Genomic DNA, 13,791 nt, shown 5'->3' with positions numbered 1-13,791 from the left:
ACCCCCCCCATCACGCCCAAGGGTATGCGGCTCCTGGGCCACAGCCTCTGCCGAACCGTAACCACCAGATGCCAGGAGGGGCGCTGCCTCATCTTCCACCTTGGGTCCCTCCAAACACATGGAATCAATGTCGATTTCACCAGTTTCCTCATTTCCCTCCCCCTGCCTTATCCCAAATCCAAGCTTTCTAATTGCCACCACCCTCTTGAACTGTCTCACATGTCTCTTTTCCTTTCCATCTATCTACTCTGCCCTCCTCTCTGACCTATCACCTTCACTCCCGCCTTCATCTACCTATTGTATTCCCAACTACCTTGTCCCCAGACCCACACCCGCATTCATCTTTCAGCTCCCTTAGGCCACTAGCTTCATTACTGATGAAGAGCTTTTGCTCAAAAAATTGACTCTCCTACTCGGATGCTGCCTGTCCGGCTGTGCTTTTCCAGCGCCACACTCTTCGACTCTGATCTCCAGCAGCTGCAGTCTTCACTTTCTCCAGTGAAGACTATTCACCAGTTCTTTAGCTCTAATTCTGCCCCTTGAAGAATATATAAAACTCCTTTTTGCAAATCGTTGTACAATGCACTTGTATCATCTTTTCAAACAGCAGAGTCCACTTGATACAAGAAAAGAATTCTTCACAATTTTACCAGTTATCATAAATGTGTACCCTCTAATTTCCAACTCATTGTGAACAGCAGAATCTTGCGATCTACTCCAACAAACTTCTTTACAACTGAATATCTCTTAAATCTCTCTTTAACTTTCTCTGCTGTGAGATCAACCTCTAGTTTCTCCAAGTAACTGAAGTCCCTTGTCACTGGTACATTGCTCAAATCTCTTGTGCACTATTTCCAAAACACTTCTGAAAGTGTGGCATCCACTGTTGGATATGCTATACTAATTGAAATTTAACCAGAGATTTGGTAAAGGTTAAGCACAACTTCATTGTGTTTGTATGCTGTGTCTATTTCGATGTCAGTGATCCCATTTTTAATCATGTCAACTTGCTCTGCTGCCATCAAAACTTTGTGTAGATGTGCTCTGTTAAAATTGTAACATTTAATATATGCTGCCTCTCCATTTTCCTTCCAAAATGTCACTTCACACTTCTCTGCATTAAATGTAAAATTACATGCTCATTACCATCCTTCTTTGTGATATTGGTGTTATTTACCAATTTTGTGTGCCTCACATCCAAGACTGCTCTTGTTGATAACATATTAATGATTCAGAGTTCCTACTGCCAATTCCTGGGTGACTCTCCTGTATATTTTCCTCTGTTCTGAAAACAAAAAGTCACTACTGAAGGAATTTAGTTTTTAAATGAAATTCGAATTAAAAAGTGACCAAGAAGTTGGATATTTACAAACGGTGTATTATGTGCACATATTTGCATTGCTTAATAGTCACTAGTTTGCGGAGCATATATTGTTGGAAATGGTGTGATGGGCAAATATCATTCCAAATGGCCACTCTTTGATTCACAACTGTGACTTGGTTTTCATTTCTTAAATCCAGGAACTCGCTGACTTGGCTCGTGATCCTCCAGCACAGTGTTCTGCAGGGCCAGTTGGAGATGACAGTGAGTGTTTTAAATGAAATGGTAAAATCAAAAGTGTTTCTTAATATAATATGGGTGTTTTTTGAGTTCCATATAAAGTGGAACCTGGGTTTCTATCAACTGAGAGAAAACATCAAAGAGACTTAAGAGCTTTGGCATGATTGCATCAGGTGTCCTTCACTGACTGTTTAAATATTTTATAATCTGTTCAAGGTGTTATTACACACCTCTTTGGTAGGTGGGACTTGAACAGAGGGCTTTTGGCTTAGATGTAGGGACTTACCACTGTGCCACAAGAGCCCCATCACTGACCATTTATAAATGACCTCATGGTCAGTGCTTGTCCTGTCACTGTCAGCTGCGGTCTTGTTTGAATGCAGCCACTAAAGAATAGCGTTTTCTGTTAAAGATTGGCCAAAGGTTTAGAAGCTTTTTAATCTTGGCTATTTAGCCTACATGGTCACTTTGCAGTGAAAACTTTGGTTTGACCTTGGCATCAGTCAGTGTCAGATTCTTTTTTAAAACAAAAACCATATGCCTGGGCAATGTGGACTGGATTTTGTCCCCATGGCATTGGCTGATTCCATTTCTGGATATATTGCACCCCACCTTTCATGTTTGGATGAACTTTATGCCAAATTTATCCAACCAAATAGTTTACTGAATACTGTTGTATACCCAGTGCTTACTATCTCTGTACAAATTGGTAGATAAATAATATCAGAAATAACTCTATACACATGAAAAGAATTTAACTGGGATGTTCACATTTTACTTTTGCAACTTCACAATTTGTTCCCTTCAGTGAAAATTATATTTACAAGAGTTAGTGAAATATTTTAACAAGCAGGTTTATTGCATATATTTGTCAAACTAATGTAGACAGTATCCCAAAGTAGAAGCTACTTTGGTAGCTAAATACAGTGGTATGAGAAAAGTCAAAATCTATGTTATGAGGAATGACTAGAAGGAAGTGTTAGCATTGTGTAGCACCAAAGAGCTTCATGTCTGAGGAATTAATTGAATATGTGGGAGCATAACTATTGGTACAAGGGTAGATTAGGCACTTCTATATTTAAATTGTTTTCTTTAGAGAGTGAGTCATCGAAATGAAACAGCACAGAAAAGGAGCATTCAGGCCATCACGTCCGTGCTGACCCAAATTTCCTTTCTAATCCCATTTTCCTGCTGATGGGCCATGGTCCTGCAGCTTTCAGCACTTAATGTGCAGATCTAAGTACTAGTTTTAAGAGTTTAGGGACTCTACCTCCACCAGCAACTCAGGCAGTGAATTCCAGATACCCATTAACCTCTGCAATAAAAGTTTTTACTCATAAAACCCTCTACTCTTTCTGTCACTTCGCTTGAAACTATGACCCCTAGTTTTTGATCTCTGCCAAGGAAGTAGGTTTCTCTTATCTATCTCTACTGCTAAGTTTTGTACACCTCAGTCATGTCATATCATCCCTCAGCTTTGTCTATTCCAAGGAATATAATTGCAAACTCTCCAGTCTCTCTGCATGCCCATACTTTTCCAGTCGTGATAATGTTCTAATATCCTGTAACGTCGGTGACCAGAACTGTATGCAATACTACATTTGAGGCCTCACCAGTGTCTTACACAGTTTCGTCATTCTATCCCTACTTTTGTATTATATTCCCCAACCAATGAAGGAGAACATTCCATATGCCTTCTTTACAACCTTATGTACTTGTGCTACTACCTTTAGAGACTTGCACGCTAAGATCTCACCCTTCAATGCTCTGAACCATCTGACAGTAAAGTGAAGTGATGGGATTAGTGTCAGTGGAGCAATATTTGTTTCTAGTAGTTTGATCACACTAGTTGGTTTTTGTTCCCTATTTCAACACTACAGTCTCAGGCAGCACTTGGGCTTTTCTCTAGTGATTACCACTTCACCCTTCTCAAAATATAATTGAAAGAATTCATAGGAGGGATGCATGTCTTCATATGGATTGTTGACAGGCTTCAAGGCAATTATTGTTTAGAATTAAAATTTGATTCTGAGCCACACATTCGGAGATCAAGATAATAGGACTGGTGACCAAAGGTTTGAGTGCTAACTTTCAAGGTGTATCTAAAAGCAGGACTTTAGGAAGAAAATTCCAAAGATAAGGGCAAAATTATAAGCAAAGCCAAACTGTTTATATTTAACTGCATATGCCAGCACATGAAGTCCAGATTTCGATTAGCTTTGATTAGTAAAGATGGACAGAAGTCTGATCCAGCCATTCTACCATGATTGATTTCCAACTCATCATCATGTCAAAGATCTGTAATTGGCAAAATAAGTGTTAGCAATTTTTTGTTTTGCTTAGTTGATGAAAAGGAAAAGTAGTTCTTCTGATGTTCCTGGTTCAAGGGATCAATTTCACTTTTTTTTTCACCAGTAGATCTGCCAATGCACGAGGGTGGGATTGTTTTGTGAAACCTGTAGAATTACTTAGGGTTCACATTGCAATTTTTAAAAGTAATAAAGTCCTTGGGATTTGTAAAATAGAAATTTGTGTTTTTAAAATAGAACTATTTGTGCTCCCTTTCATTTATACATGTATTTCTCATTTGCTGTTAAGGTAAATTGCTCTTAAGTCTCATTGGAAAAAATATATATTGTTAGAATAAATCAGTAAGGTTTTATGAAAGGAAAACATTTGCAAATCTTAGTTTTAGAGATGTAACTGGTAGGCTAAGAACCATTGGATACTTGGATTTTCAAGAAGCATGTGCTAAGGTGCTATACAAAGGGTTAATACACAGCATTTGGGGATTTTTTATTGAACTAGACTTTGTTAAAGGGACAAATGGGACATATTCAGGTTGGCAGACTGACTAATGGAGTGCCACAAGGATCTGTGCTGGAGTCTGATGATTGCAAACTATATTGATGAATTGGCCAAAGAACAATATATTTAAATTTGCTCATAGAGCACTAGGTGGGAATGTAAACCATGAGGAATGCACAAGGTTACAGCAGTGTCAACATATAAGGGTGTGGACAGCGTTGCAGAGTGAGTATAATGTAGTGATGTGGAGTTATTCACTTTGGTTATAAGAATATTAATTTTTAAAAAATGATATTTGTAAATGTTGAAGGAAAATTGTGTATTTGTAGATGGAACACACAAATTAGGGTGCAGATAGAGCAAGGCAATTGCAGTGCACGACATACTCATCTTTATTGCAACAAGAATGAAGTACAAGAATGAATCTTGTCACAGTTGTATCAGGTTTTGGGATGATCATGCCTGGAATATTATGCATAGTATTAATTTCATCTTTTAAGGAAAGATGTACTTGCATTGCAAGCAATAGTTTTCCAAAAATCCTTAGATATTGGCGAAATACTTGAGGATTGGAAAACTGTTAGTAAGACAACCGTATTCAAAAGAGAAGGATTCAAAAAGCAAGTTAACTGTAGGTCAATTAGCCAAACATTTATTGGAAAAGTGTTGAAATCAAATATTAAGGAAGTAATAGCAGATTATTTGGAAATCCTGATTTAGTCAAGCAGACTCAGCATGGCGTCAAGAGCTCTGCAGCACGGAGACATGCCTTTTGGCCTAAACTGGTCCATGCCAAACAAAATGCCCATCCACTCTAACTCCGTTTCCCTGCACTTAGCTCATAGCCTTGCAAATCTTCCCTATCCATGTATTTTTACAAATACTTTTAAATGTTGCCAATGGACCCACCTCAACCACCTCTGTTGCCAACTTATTCCATTTGCATAACACCCTCTATGTTTAAAAAAAAGTTACCCCTCAGACTCAGTTTTAGTCTTCCCCGTCTAAACTTAAACGGACACCCTCTAGTCCTCGATTTCCCCAACCCTGGGGGACAAAGACTGAGTGCATTCACTCTATCCATGCCCCTCATCTTACACACTTCTATAAGATACCCCCTCGGTCTCCTATGCTGTAAAGAAAAAAGTCCTAGGTTGTCCAACCTCTCCCTATAACTCATCGTTCAGTCCTGGCAGCATTCTTGTAAATTTTTCCTGACCCTTTCCAGCTTAATAACATCCTTCCTATATCAAGGTGACCAAAACTGAACACAACACTCCAAGTGTGGCCTCACCAACCGCAACACAATTTCTCTTTGAATAAAAAGTTGGGAAGTTGTCTGATTAATTTATTTGTGTTCTTCAAGGAAGGCTCCATCAGAATGGAGAGAGGGGACCCAGTAGATGTGTTATATTCATATTTCCAGAAGGCTTTTGACAAGGTACCTCACAAACTGACACGTCATTAGGAAGGAGGACGCATATGTCAAGTATAGACAGTTGGGATTGCTGGAATCCCTAGAGGAGGCAAGGACAGGAGGAGTATACTCAAGGTAAATTGGGAGAGGACATGAGATAATTCTGGCAACTCGTGTTAAGGAGAATCCAAAGAAATTCTACAAATACATTAAGTAAAAAAGAGTGAATAGGGACCCTTACAGATCAATAGGGCTGTCTGTATGGAACTGCAGGAGATGGGTGAGATACTAATAAGTATTTTGCGAAAGTTTTTACTGTGGAAAAAGATTTGGAAGGTAGAGAACTTGGCGAAATAAATAGTGATATCTTGAAAAGTGTCCAAATTACAGAGGCGCAGTTGGTGGATGTCTTAAAATGCATAAAAGTGAATGAATCCCTGGTGCCTAAGCAGGTGTATCTTTGAATTTCATGGGAAGCTAGAGAGGTGATTGCTGGCCCCTTGCTGAGATACTTGTTTTATTGATGGCCACAGGTGAGCAGCTGGAGACTGGAGGTTGGCTGATGTGCCATTATTTAAGAAGGATGGTAAGGAAAAGCCAGGGAGCAACAGACTAGTGAGCCTTATGTCAGTGGTGGGCAAGTTGTTGGGAGGGGATTCTGAAGGATAGGTTTTATATGTATTTGGAAAGGCAGGGAATGATTAGAGATAGTTAACATCGCTTTGTGTGTGGGGAATTGTCTCACTAATTTGAGTTTTTTGAGGAAATGACAAAAGATTGAAGGCAGAGCGATGAAAGTTGTCCATGTGAACTTCAAGGCATTCTACAAGATTTTGAATTGGAAACTGGTTGCCAAGGTTAGATCATACGGAACATGTTCCCCTAGCCAAACTGTTCCAGTATAGTTGCAACACTGGTGTCTACCTGACAATGTAGAAAATTACCCAAGGATATTCTATATCTACAAAGCAGGACAAATCCAACCTGTCCAATTACTGCCCCATCTGTTTATTCTCGATCATCAGTGATGAAAGGTGTCATCAACAGTGCTATCAAGCAGCACCTGCTCAGTGATGCCCAGTTTGGGTTCCTCCAGGACCACTCAGCTCCAGACCTCCTGGTCCAAACATGGACAAAAGAGCTAAATTCCAGAGGTGAGGTGAGAGTGACAACCCTTGGCATCAAAGCTGCATTCAACAGAGTGTGGCATCAAGGGACCCTAGCAGAACTGGAAGCAGTGGGTATCAGGGAGAAAACTCTCCAGAGGTTGGAATTATTCCTTTCACATAGGAAGATGTTTGTGGTTGTTGGAGGTCAGTCATCTTATCTCCAGGACATCTTTGCAGGAGTTCCTATGGGTAGTGTCCCTGGCCCAACCGTCTTCAGCTGCTTCATCAATGACCTTTCCTCCATCATAAGTTCAGAAATGGGGGTGATCACCATTCATGACTCCTCAGATACTGAAACAGTCCCATCTTTGAATGCAACAAGATAGGGACAATATCCAGGCTTGGGCTGACAATTTGAAAGTAACATTTGTGCCACACAAGTCCCAGGCTATGACCACAAATAAGAGACAATCTAGCCACCATCCCTCTGCATTCAGCAGTGATAGCATCACTGAATCGCCAACGTCATTAGGTGTTACTGTTGACCATCAAACTGAACTGGATTCATCACATAAACACAGTGGCCACGAGAACAGGTCAGAAACTAGGCATACTGCGACACATAACTCACTTGACCCCACAAAGCCTGTCCATTATCTCCAAGCCACAAGCATGGAGTGGGATGGAATGCTCCTCACTTGTCTGGATGAGTGCAGCCCTCACAACACCCAAACGTGACATTATCCAGACAAAGCAGCCCACTTGATTGACACGACATCTACAAGCATCCACTCCCTCCACCACCAATGCTTAGTGGCATCAGTGTGTACTGTCTACAAAATGCATTGCAGAAATTCACCAAAGATCCTCAGATAGCACCTTCCAAACCTATGACCTCTTCATCGTGAAGGGTAAGGGTAGTAGATGTATGGGAATACCTCCACCTTCAAGTTCCCCTCCAAGCCACTCACCATCCTGACTTTGGAATAGATCATCGTTCCTAGGTCAAAATCCTGGAATTCCCTCCCTAATGGCACTATGGGTCAACCCACAGCACGTGGACTGCAGCGGTTGAAGAAGGCACCTCACCAGGTAGACAGGGTAGTGAAGAAGGCATTTGATAAGTTTCCCTTTATTAGTCAGTGAATTGAATATCAGAGTTGGGAGGTCATGTTGCAGCTGTACAGGACATTGGTGAGGCCACTTTTAGAATACTGCATTTAATTCTGGTCACCCTAACATAGGAAAGATGATGTGACACTTCAAAGGGTTCGTATAAGATTTACAAGGATGTTGTCAGGGTTGGAGGATTTAAACTATCAAGAGAGGGTGAATAGGCTGGGGTTGTTTTCACTGGGGTGTTGGAGGCAGTGAACGTCTTAAAGGTTTATAAAATTGAGGGGTGTGGATAAGGCCTTTTTCCTAAGAGTCCAAAACGAGAAGGCATAGACTTAAGATGAGAAGGGAAAGATTTAAATGGAACATGAGTGGGAACTTTTTCGCAGGGGTGCATGGATGGAATGAGGTGTCAGAGAGTGGTGAAGGTGGGTACAGTTAGAAAAATTAAAAGTCATATGGATGGGTACATGAATGGGAAGGATTGAGAGGCATATGGGTCAAATGCTGGCAAGTGGAACTAGATTAATTTAGGGTATCTAATTGGCACCGAAGAGTCTGTTTCCGTGATGTACAGATTTATGATTCTAAGAGCCCACGGTGTTGGAGGTCGTATGCATTAAAAAATTGGCTAGTGGGCAAGGAAAAGCAATTGGGATTAAGGGGTTCTTTTTCGGTTTGTGACCTGTGACCAGTAGGCTTCCACAGGGATCAATGTTAGGATCACAACTGTTCACATTGGAGGATGCAGTAAATGTATTCGAGCCAAATTTGCTGATAACACAAAAATTAAATGGGAAGGAAGGTCGAAAGAAGGATACAGTTTTACAGAGAGACGTTGATAAGTCAATTAAGTAGGCAAGCAGTTGGTAAATGGATTATAATGTGGAAAAATAAGTTGTTTTGGAAGGGAGAACGAGAAAATTAAATATCATTTAAATGGAGAAAAACTGCAGCAAGTTGCAGTACCAAGGGACTTTGCTATACTTGTGCACAAACCAAAAAGCTAGCACAAGGTGAACACTTAATCCACGAGGAAAGATCACAGATTATTCCATCTACACGGAAGGAACCTCATAGGGTGTAAGCTGTAGAAGGTACATTTCTATCCTCTTTTAATAGTTTTCATGCTCTGGATAGAATATTGGCTTTCAAAAAATAGCATTCTGGTGCTGAATGGCTTGCATGCCTTCACAAAATCGCACATTGATATGCTCACTTTATTTGTGCCATAAAAATGGTTTAGCTTTGCTCATTCTGTAAATATATTTCATTTTTTAAATAATTTCTCAACAATTTTAAGCGGGATTTCCTGGTGTTGTTTTGGCACTGAGGCAAGGCATACTTAGTCTCTAATTTTAAACGAAGCAGTATCATCATTACTTCAGTAAGCAGTATCTCATACATAGAAATGCGTAACGCAATTATGAAAAGGATCTTGGCAGCGGTATTAGATTTTTTTTTTGCTGCTTTGATTGGCTACTTTTTTTGTGGAATTTATAGAATGAGGAAATGACATCCATATTCAGTATCATTTCTGTTCATAGTCATGCTGCAGATGGAGAGAAAACAGACATCGACAGGTCGCATCTATTTTCCTCAAGCACCTTTCAATTTCCTTTGGAAAATTATAATTTTGAACTTCCTGAGCAAATATTTCTAGATTATTAAGACTGAGTAAAACAACATTTTTCCTCAAGTTCCAACTGTGTCGCTAGTCCCAACCCTTAATCTCCTTCCCGACATTAACTTCACCTACCTTTGTCTAAACCTGTCATAAACTAGTGGACCTTTATGAAATCTTCCCTTAATCTCCTTTGGTGCAAGGTGAACAACTCCCGGTTGCTCCAAACTAACTTTGTAGCTACAAAATATTCCTTGTCCTTTCCAATAAATCTCTGCATCCTCTCAAGGTAGTTGTCTTTTCGAAAGTGTGGTTACCAGATTTGGCCAATACTCTAGTTGTGGCCAAATCTGTTATCTTTAGAAGATTAGTTGGAGCATTTGAAAATAGATGTTGGGGGTTATTATTTTGTGGTTTTGTTCTAGCATATCTGAAGCTTTCTATATTTGTGCTGATTATACTTAATTCTGACTGGTCAGTTTGATCCACTTTTGGGAGTGTAGAGTAATCATGTCCTGCTTACTAGTGAGTTTGCCTGGTTGGGCTTTAGAGTGTTTTTTAAGGTTTCGTTCTTGAACAAATAACTGTTTCCATTTTGAATGGATTCGCAATCTCAATAGCAACATATAATGGATATTGCTGCGAAAACTATTTGCTAATACCTATTTATTTGGGACGAGAAATGATGTTTCTTTTGGGTATGTGACTCGCTACCATTTAGAAAATGTGCAAAGGTTCGATTTAATGTATACTGACATCCCAAGTAATGGCACATTTCAGTAATGTGTGGTGTGCATTTTATTATCCAATCTTTAAACTCAACATTGAATGACTGTACAAAGCTATTGTTTCCCTTCAACCCTCTGTATTGGCTAATGGAGCATGCAACAATCCAAAGTGATTTACATTTCATACTAATGGCCAGTATTTCTTTCTTCTTAGTGTTTCACTGGCAAGCCACAATCATGGGACCTGTAAGTATTTATTCAAAGTTTGGTATACAGATGTTTATTATTAAAGGATTGTAAAATTAATTTTCATTTCTTTCTCAACAGAATGATAGTCCATATCAGGGTGGAGTCTTTTTCTTGACAATTCACTTTCCTACAGACTACCCTTTCAAACCACCCAAGGCAAGTATAGTTGTTAAGTGGTGATGTTTAAAATGTGGACAATCTGACAACATTGTGTTTAAATCAAAGCATTGGAGTAAGGAGGGATAACAAAAGAGTTGGGTTGGTGTGACACATGTTAAATTTCCAAAATAGCTGGATGGATAATAGACCAATTATGGTTCTTGCAGTTAATCTGTATGTTAATGGGTTGCTCCATTTCCTGACTGTCATGGTTCGTATCCTCTGAGTTCCTGAATGAAATTCAGATCCACCGTGGGCGGCACGGTGGCACAGTGGTTAGCACTGCTGCCTCACAGCGCCTGAGACCCGGGTTCAATTCCCGCCTCAGGCGACTGACTGTGTGGAGTTTGCACGTTCTCCCCGTGTCTGCGTGGGTTTCCTCCGGGTGCTCCGGTTTCCTCCCACAGTCCAAAGATGTGCAGGTCAGGTGAATTGGCCATGCTAAATTGCCCGTAGTGTTAGGTAAGGGGTAAATGTAGGGGCATGGGTGGGTTGCGCTTCGGCGGGTCGGTGTGGACTTGTTGGGCCGAAGGGCCTGTTTCCATGCTGTAATCTAATCTAATCTAAATCTAATCTAATCTTATCCTGTGTTTCTGCACTCTTTAAGAAACTGAGTTATAGAATTGGTTTTCAAGATTTATAATGTATCAAATTTCATCGCGCTTCTGTTATTGCTGATGTTTCAATAGACATGCAGTCCCTATCAAGATGACCAATATTAACCTGTTTGATGTTGGATGGCATCACAGCTGGAGGGACTTCTACTCGGTCTTTCCAGTAGTTGTCTTACTATAAGGAGCTTTTCAATTTAGGATTGCAGCGCTTAAGTTGTCAGCTGAATGGGATCAGCTGACTAGTAAAAATCATACCAATGTGTGTGGCTTAATGTTAGTGAATTTTATCTTTCATCCAATAGGTTAATTATGGAACCTTTCTGACTTCATTAATAAACGTTACCACACGATTGAAAAATCAGCAAGTGACCCACTGTGAGGCGATCATTTTTAAGCTTTTTTTTCTGGTTGGAGGAACTAGGAGGATTTAAATTAACTTAGCAGAGTGTGGGGAACCAGGAGAGAATATTGGAAAGTAACACCATGATGCACCATGAGAATGCTAAAGTTGAGAAAAATATGCTAATAGGTTGAATAGAATAAGGCAGAATGTATCAAATTCTCAATCATTTATAGTGTGCATAGATGAACGTGCTTGTTTTTGCAGGTACAGATCGCCATGTAAGATTATGATGATGTGGTGAGAATGGAGACCCAGCTTTTGGGAAAGTGGGTGTTCTATATGTTAAATATTGTTGGTTGAGATTTTTGCTTGGAAGAAAGCCAACAAGGAGGTGGTGTTTTTGTTTAAGTAGGACATTACAGATTGGAGGAAGATTCTGTTCAAAAGTAGATTCGTGTTGTCACGCGCTAAGTTTAAGAGTGTTAAGTACATTGCTTGATGCCGTCTCCAGGTCTCAACCCTTAAGAAGAATTGTGAGGCACAAATCTGCAACAAAGTTACAGAGTTGTCATAGTGGTTGTGGGAGACGTTAGTTACCACTCTATGTAGTAGGAGAGTTTAGTAGGACAAGCATTCCTAGATTGCTAGACCTTGAAAATGTGATGGGCCAAGTAGATCACGTGACAGTGGGGAATATTTAGGGGTCCGTGATCATTGTATCCTAAGGTTTAGGAAGACAATTGACAAGCAAAGAACTGACCTCGGTTGGCGGGGGGAGGGAAGAGAATGGAATTGGAACTAAAACTTGATGCGGAGAAAAGCTATTGGTAATAGCACATACTCAAGGTAGTTTCCCAAAGGGAAGGGTAAGAGTTCCCTGCATTATAAATGAGATTGAAGTTAAGTTACCAAAGGAAATCAGGTAGTAAACAATTGAGAACCAACCTGAGTATAGAAAGTTCAGATGGAGGTGAAGAAGCAAAAAGACTGGCAGCTAACATCAAAAGCAATTCCAAAGTTTATGTAAATGCATCAATAGTAAAATGGTTGTAAAGGTGTATGGCATAGATTTAAAGTGATGAGTGGAAAAACTTGTTCAATTTATAGTTAGGGTCCGGAATGCAGTGTCTGGAAATGTGGTGGAGGCAGGTTCATTTGAGACATTTGAGTGCATTGGGTGATTATTTGAACATAATTAGTGTTCAAAGTTATGGGGAAAAGGCAGGGGATTTGCACTAGGTAATAGAACTGGTGCAAGCCTAAAGAGGCCGCCTTCTGCTCAGTTTTAAGATTTTTTTGACTGATTAGTAACCAGAAAAGGGAGTTAAACACATAAGAGGCATGGCAGAGGTATTAAATGAATACTGCACATTTGTGTTATTCAATCAGGTACATATTGCCTAGTGTAAACTCTGTCACTGGAAGGGTTTAAAATTGATGATCAGGTATTGCATAAGCTGTCAGTAGTTCAGGTTGAGAAGACACTGAGTCTGTGAGATGCATAGCAAGGAGTTCAAGAAAGTGGAAGTGAAACTTTTCAGAGGCGATTTCAATAATCTTTCAATCTTCTCTGAACATGAAGATGGTGCTGGGGAATTGCAAACACTTTTTTTTAGAAAAGGTCACCCCAAGAATTACATGCCGGTTGGTTTATTAACATCGGTGGTGAGAAGCTCAGAATCAATTTATTGGGATAAAATTTGTAGTCATGCAAAAATATCAGGTGATTTGGAAGAGACAGTACGGATTTATTAAGGGAAAACTGTGTCTAATGAATTGGCTGAAGTTTTGAGTTGGAGGGCAACTTTTGTACGTGGGATTTCAAAAGGTGTTTGATGTGGTGGAACAGACTTAAAGGGACAGTAGCAGCATGGCAAAAAGATGGTTGAGCAGTAGGGAGCAGCGAATGTTTTTCAGGTTGAAAGCTTAGTGGAGTTCCCTCTTTTGGTAATGGGACCCTTTCAGAAATAGTGGCTAATTATCCTTTAAATATGGATGCTGGTGTGATGATGGGTGAGGAAGAGGGGGGCCCTATTTCTGTTGTGGGAGGGAAGAGAGGGGAT

General features: G+C 40.0%; 1 protein-coding gene across 2 annotated transcripts in view; it reads left to right on the top strand.

The window, feature by feature from the left end:
• LOC122539551 (ubiquitin-conjugating enzyme E2 D3) overlaps positions 1 to 13,791 on the top strand; it is a 38,555-nt gene that overhangs the window by 935 nt on the left and 23,829 nt on the right. For both annotated transcript variants that reach the window (XM_043674531.1, XM_043674532.1), the window contains exons 2-4: positions 1,522 to 1,585; positions 10,578 to 10,609; positions 10,691 to 10,768. In XM_043674531.1, the coding sequence (XP_043530466.1) occupies positions 1,522 to 1,585; positions 10,578 to 10,609; positions 10,691 to 10,768 (174 nt within the window). The remainder of the gene's footprint in view (positions 1 to 1,521; positions 1,586 to 10,577; positions 10,610 to 10,690; positions 10,769 to 13,791) is intronic.

This window comes from Chiloscyllium plagiosum, chromosome 32 (assembly GCF_004010195.1).
Source record: "Chiloscyllium plagiosum isolate BGI_BamShark_2017 chromosome 32, ASM401019v2, whole genome shotgun sequence".
Classification (NCBI taxonomy): domain Eukaryota; kingdom Metazoa; phylum Chordata; class Chondrichthyes; order Orectolobiformes; family Hemiscylliidae; genus Chiloscyllium; species Chiloscyllium plagiosum.
The sequence above is the reverse complement of the archived record's forward strand: the minus strand, read 5'-3'. Positions and strand labels throughout refer to the sequence as shown.